General features: G+C 52.3%; 1 protein-coding gene across 5 annotated transcripts in view; it reads right to left on the bottom strand.

Annotated features, from left to right (window-relative positions):
• Positions 1–964: 964 nt before the first annotated feature.
• The window catches only part of ATP6V0A1 (ATPase H+ transporting V0 subunit a1), a 27,546-nt gene continuing 21,951 nt past the window's right edge, over positions 965–6,559 (bottom strand). For all 5 annotated transcript variants that reach the window (XM_017740360.1, XM_017740524.1, XM_017740303.1 and 2 more), the window contains one exon: positions 965–2,307. In XM_017740360.1, coding sequence (XP_017595849.1) covers positions 2,214–2,307 — 94 coding nt within the window. In that variant the 3' untranslated portion in view covers positions 965–2,213. The remainder of the gene's footprint in view (positions 2,308–6,559) is intronic.

Here is a 6,559-nt window from a genome sequence, read left to right as displayed (position 1 = left end):
CTCGCAGCTCCAGGGAGAATTCGTAGACACTTCCAGGACAGAGCCCGGCTGCGGGGCGGTCCGGGGGAGGGACGGGGGAACTCGGGGCTCCCCGAGCACCCCCCAGCGCAGCCCACGGGGGGCTGGGGTCTCCTGCCAGCACCAGGGCTGCGCCTGTGACCCCAGAGCCACGGAAACGGGCAGAAATGTTGTGATTGCACGGGAGAGTGGTGAAAGAGGAGAGAGAACATCCCCCCGGCCATCTAGTATCTACAGCTGCAGGAAAAAGCATCCCCCGGACCAGCGGGAAGCCGGTTCCTCGTCCAAGAGGTGCGGGAGGCCGGTGGCGCAGTTCAGCGCGGCTTCTCCCCCTCCCGGAGAGATCAGGAGATGGGAAACACACCGACATCAGCTACACAATCGCCAAAACCCTGCAGAACCCTCCCTTCCGCTGCTCCCGCACATGTGGAAATACCCTCTCCGGCAGGAAGGGCCTGAGTAAACACGGCCGTCCGCGGGGAGCGGGGTCCCTGCGCCTGGGGAAAGCAGGAGCAGGGCACAGCCCCGGGCAGGCAGAGCATGCTGCCCCATTCCCCATCCAATGGTACCCACAGCACCCGGGTTAAGCACTCCAGAACTTTTCCTCCTACACAACTCCTCGTTCCACCCAGTTACGGGGTCTATCAGGGTGAGCAGGAAGCCCTGGGACAAATGGCTCTGACCCGGCCTTCGCTCAGGATGTCGCTGGGGCTCGATAAGCACAGACACATCGCAGCCCAGGCAGGGTCACGCCGGTCTTGCTGTACAAACCAGCCCTTCCCACCCCATGGTTCTGGCCATGGAGGTGACACGATCCTGAGCAGAAATGCCCAAGGTCCCAGCTGCTCCCAGCAACTCTGGGGGTTGTGTTCAGTATAGGTCAGGGATGAATGGCTGCCCCTGAGCCCCCTCAGCGAGCACTGGGGAAGCAGAAAACAGGCCACAGTGCTTGTTGTGGAGTTCATTTAATTTATACAGTGACTGTCAGCAACATGTTTCACCCAGGCAGCAGAACATAGCAGGACTCATGGCAAAGCTCCACCTGCAGCTATGCTTTGATTTCATCCTTCAGTCTGCAAACACCTCTGTGAATACCCACCACGTCCACCTGTAACACAGTGAGTACCCAGGGCCTGCCCAGGTGCAGCACAAGGGTCCCTGTGCCCCACGCACGTGCCCATTGCAGTGTGCAAGGTACATGTAACTTTCTCACCTAATTTTAAGCAGCCTGGCACCTCGAGGCATTTCCTCCTTGCTTCCAGGTTAATGAGTCTCGTTATTGTTCTAATCTGTTCATACACAAATACTCGGCTCCACTGCGAGAATCAAACACGACAGTCACACACAGCACTAACACACACCACACTGCTGCTACAGCTACATCGAGTTGAGGAGTGCAAGGAAATATTGACAGCTCAGACAGGAAAGAAAGCAACAGCTAATGCAGGGACACACCACAGAGATCCCCCTGCCACAGAGCTATTTTAGTAAGATTGGGCCACTGCTCTCTCTGAAAGGGCTCCTCAGACCCTGAGTGTACAGAACAACGTGAGTCACTGGTACATCCACCTGTGCAAAAGCTGCCTCCACTGATGCCAAGCCCACACAGACACTATCTGATGTGCCTCAAAGGCTTTGGTTTTAAACCAGAAACCCCAGAAGTTCCACTGCCAGTGGCAATACCTGCAGTGACCAGTGACAGTCTGCACCAAGGCTCATCCCTCCCCATCCTGCCCCCAGGCCACAGTCAGGCAGCTGAGTCCCATCGAATGAGGACTCCCCACCACTGCCTCCAGCAATAAGAGGGAGAACAGCCCTCACTATTCCTGAGCTGAGGTCTTTGGGCCTTTTCTCCATGTCCCCTCAGCACAGCTGCATTTCTTTTCTGCCCTGATCAGCTGCCAAGGAATGCACAATACAGGGAGCACACGACTGCACACCAGACACCTCATGCACTTGGTACCTTTGGGAGTAAACTTAAGGAACAAAAAGTTTCTGTGATCCAGTGTCGTTACCCCAGAACGTCAAAGCTTTTGGCTTGGGGATGCCATGGTAACGCTCGAGGGTGCTGCAATAAGTTATTGTCGCTACACATGTGACTCAGACACACGGGGAGGGGTCAGTCACACCCTTGGTGTTGGGGAGGGTCTCACACACACACACACAACGTTTAACACTGCTGGTGTGGGGAGGACTCAGTCGTCAAACCTCCCCTCACGGATGATGTCAAAGGAGAAAGGGAGAAACTTGAACCCAGTGCCAGTGTAGAACTTGTTCTGGAACTCAATCCTGCAAGAGATAGAAGAGTGATTACGCATTAAAATCAATAGGAACAATTTGCAAGAACTCCATTAAAAGTAGGATTATTGACTATAAGAAAGCAAGCTTTAAAGAGAAAAAGAGGTATTGTAACATAATGTATCTTCTGGCATAACCCCCCCATCCATGTGTGATGCTTCTGTGTGGAGCAGAGAGCTGCCCAGAGACTTTGATCCCACCCTCAGAGACAATAAAAGGGCAACAGGAGGAGAAGACTGGCCCTGACCGCCGTGTCCTGTGAAGCACAGGGAGCAGACACAGCATTTTTTACACCAGCTGCTAAAGTTCCCTTTTTCATTACCACAAGCCTCAGCCACGTGACACTGAGCTCAGACTCCCCCACCAGCCACTTCTGTTTATTCCCTGCAGCACATTTGCACTGGGACGTGCCCGCCAGCTCCAGCCGAGCGTTAGCTCAGCCCCATTTGCTGCTGCCCCTAATGAACTCGAGTAAAGAAAGGAATTATTCTAGAGAACTGCCCAATAGTCAGCGACAGCCAAATAGGGACAGGGAAAACTAATCCCCTGACTCCCAGCAAAAACAAGCCCAGGCTTCACAGACACTTTCCCCTGCACAATCTGCTGGAAAACAAAGTCTCTGCAGGCAGCAAGTGACAGCAAACTGGGGAGCATTTAACATAGCACAGGAGAAGGGTTTTTTCAGCAAAAAAGGACAAACTTGAATTATTTTTCTCCAAGTGGGGAATCATGGCAAACTCCAGAGCTGCTGGATTCAGCTAGCAAAAAGTGATTTCCCCACAGAGCCCAGGAAGGAAACGCTCAGGAAAACCAGCTTTAGCTTGTATCTGCTGCTGCCTCACAGGCCAAGGGATCCCCAGGATGAGCAGGATTTTCCGTGTGGGAGGAAGGGCTCCTTGCCAGTGTGCTCCAGTTTTTCAGGAACCCTGATAATCTCTGTAAGTATCCTGTGACTAAGTAACTGTTCTGTAAGCAAAGGGAAATGAGAGGCAGAGGGTTGGCTATCTGAGTCACCCAAGCTCACTGTGACTGACATGTTAACCCTGATGATTCACAATTCCAGCTGGCCCCAGCATCCAAATGCTCCCTTTGGACATTCCTTTACAACTGGCCACAACTGGAGGCCTGACAGTGGAAGAGAGGCTGCTCTAAGGTTAGAGAACTAGCGAGAACAGTGTATTTAACCAAATAACAGTAAACAGTCAGTGGGGTTTTCTGCAGGTGTCTCCAGGAACACCCAGAACCCAGCAAGAGGCACTGCTGTTGCCAGGCTCACTGCCTGTCACGTGTCCCAGTTTACTGCTAAACCCTCCATGTGTCTCCCATCAGTGACCAAGTTCTGCACAGAATTTATAGACAGTGGCACTATCAGCAAACAGCCCAGGAGTCCTCTGGCAGCAGCAGTGCTCCAGGAAACCCACTCTGCAGCTTTTTGCATTAACAGTTACTGTCAGTGTTTGTCAGAGTGTAGCTCTGGGGTGGGTTTTCCAACCCCACAGAGTCAGGGTACGGACACTGGAAAACCAGGCAGCTCCAGTCCCATGAGCAGGAGGCAATGGGAACCCCGACTGTCACTCGGTACAACTGCAAACTCCCACTCTATGTTTGTGTTCCTAAAGACAGAGCCTGGGGTCAGGTGTAAACCAGGCACACCTCAAGGACAGCACACCAGACAGACAGAAGCCACTGGGGTGTCTGTACAGAGACTGCTGCAGCTACTCCTTCCCAAAAAGGACAGAGGTACCATATCTGTCACCATGGGATATTCCATCCTGCCAGGATGGACAGGAGACTGTGGCTGCCCCTTGGAGCAGTAGCTCCTGTGGCCACACTGCAGGCAAGTGCTGGCTTGTGACCTTTACAAAGGAAAATCAGATCCTGCAGGTGAGTGAGCACCTGGACTCCACCATTCCCACTCTCTGGACTGGGAGTGGGATGCAGCCCCAACACACCCACGCCTCTCGGGATGCAGCACTCTGAATCCAGTTACAAACTTTTTCTTTTGGGCACAGTCTGTTTTGGCTCACACTAGAAGAGGTGACTATCTTAAAAAGGGGGAAGCTGCTTTAATCTGAACATTCAAACTGCATCACTGAAAAGCAATATATGGAAAGGTTAAATATTTCAGAAGAGTTACAGCAAAAGAAGCTGACAGTACCACAGCTCAGACACATACAGAGCTGCAGTGGAGCCCTGATTCACACCCTGCAATCCTGGCAGCAATCCAGAGTGCTGCCTCCACCCCAGAATGGCCTGAAAAGCCCAACCTGCTCAAAGAATGCACACGGAAAAAGCACAAAATAAACCTCCCTCATTTGGGACTGCCAGGCACAGCATATGGAACAACCTGTGAATTCCCTGACCAGTCAAACACATGCTCAATTCCTCCTCCTTTCCAGGAAGGTTGAACCACCCACTCCTCAAATTCCTGATAGGTGACTCTTCTCCCATAGCCAGAGAATCCCATCTGCTCCTCCCAGGACAGCTGTATTTGACCTCCACTCTCCCTTCCTCTTCCTAAAAAGGGAACACCTGCCATTGGAACACCCTGTTTTTGGTTCAGGAGCAAAAAGGAATGTGAACAGTGTGCTCTTTGGAACCACTGCAGGTGCCTCCCTGTGATAAGCAACATGCAGCAACCCCAAAATCATTTTAGCAGATCACTTGCAGTCTGAAATAGAACCTCAAACTAGCTTTATGGGCTCTGAGCCTGAACAGATTTTTTCTCAGAGCCTGTGCATGGAGGGCTTGCAAGTATGAAACACATGTTTAGGGAAAACAGCATTTTGTTAAGCACTCCAGTTCCACAACTGCCCTGCACTGGTCTGCACGGCCAGAGTGATCCGTGCACTCACTGCTGCTGCCCCTGGGTTTGCCTGTTTGCCATTTCACTGACCATATACAGATGGTTTCTTAATGGCCCTTTAGGGAAAGCCTAGCATTGTGAACCATGACCTCCAGCTCACACCTGCTCCAGGTATCTGAGCCATATCTGGAGGTGCAGTTTGTGATTATTGACACAAGACTGGTCCCCCCCAAAAATGTACATTCTGCTCCATGGAGCCTGTCTAGAGAGCTGCTCAGGGCTGTTCCCCTGCTGCTGCTTAGAAATGGCCATGCAGCTCCACAGCCCGGAGAGGCCAGACCCTGGAAATCCTCTAATCCTCAAGGAATTGCAGAGCAAACCCGCCACATCTGGAGTTACAGCACTGCTGCCCTCTGCTCCTCTTGGACTGCTCTCAGTGCCCAGCAGGGTCTGCAGGGCTCCTGATGTCACTGCTGGAGTGGCCCAGCACGGCGACAGCAGGGAGAGGATGAGGGAGCTCTGGCCAGCCAGCAAGGAGCTCTCGAGTGAGAGCTCCAAGCAACTGCTATGCAGGGTTCAGGCTGGATGCCAGGAAAAACAGAGGCACCGTCCAGCAGCCATTTCCAGGAGTGCCCCCCCGGCTCCCTCGGCACAAGATGGCTTCGCCCCAGGATGCCAGGATCAGCTTGGCTCCCTCAGCTGCAGAGACACAGGTGGACCAGGACACTCCAGCCTGCACCTCACCAGCTGCCAAGGGAGAGGGTAAAAGGCCAAAGGTTTCCTTCCCCACAAGCAGGGGAAAAGTACAAAAAGGCTGATTTTATTCTGGGGTTGTTTTTAGAGGCACTGGCTTCCTTTTCCACTTACAGAACTACTTTCAGAGAGTGCTCCCAACCTTTTTTTCCCATTTAAGCAAGACAGAATATTTATTGTAATCTTCAGGGACTTCCCTTTGCTCTAATGACCCCCCCTGCCCAGGAAATCAGCAGCCTGAGGAGGTGGCAGCAGCCTGAACCCCACAGAGGCACAGACTCTCCTACACTTCAGGCTGAGAAAATCCCACTGCCAGTTGCTCCTCTGATCCCACCAGTGCACTAACAAGGGAACCTGAAGTGGAACAATGAACATTCTTAAACATGGATTAGAGAAAGCTCTTGAACACTTGGGAGCAGAGTAATTCCTTCTGCTTTGTTGGCTGCATACACAGGAGCTTCATGATCACAGGAAAGGGACTGCAAAAGCAGCTTCCAAAAGTAAGACCAGCAAAAACTCGCTGCCATCCCAAAGTACCTCAAAGGCAGAAGGCAAAGCCACTCCTGTCCAAGGTAAGGTTTTACAGCGATGAACAAGAGCATGAGAAGGAACCTGCAGTCAGTGGCTATTGCACACAAAGGACAACAAACACGGGAACCAGGGAAAAGACCAAGAGATGGAACG

This window comes from Corvus brachyrhynchos, unplaced genomic scaffold, assembly GCF_000691975.1.
Source record: "Corvus brachyrhynchos isolate BGI_N302 unplaced genomic scaffold, ASM69197v1 scaffold30, whole genome shotgun sequence".
Classification (NCBI taxonomy): domain Eukaryota; kingdom Metazoa; phylum Chordata; class Aves; order Passeriformes; family Corvidae; genus Corvus; species Corvus brachyrhynchos.
The sequence above is the reverse complement of the archived record's forward strand: the minus strand, read 5'-3'. Positions and strand labels throughout refer to the sequence as shown.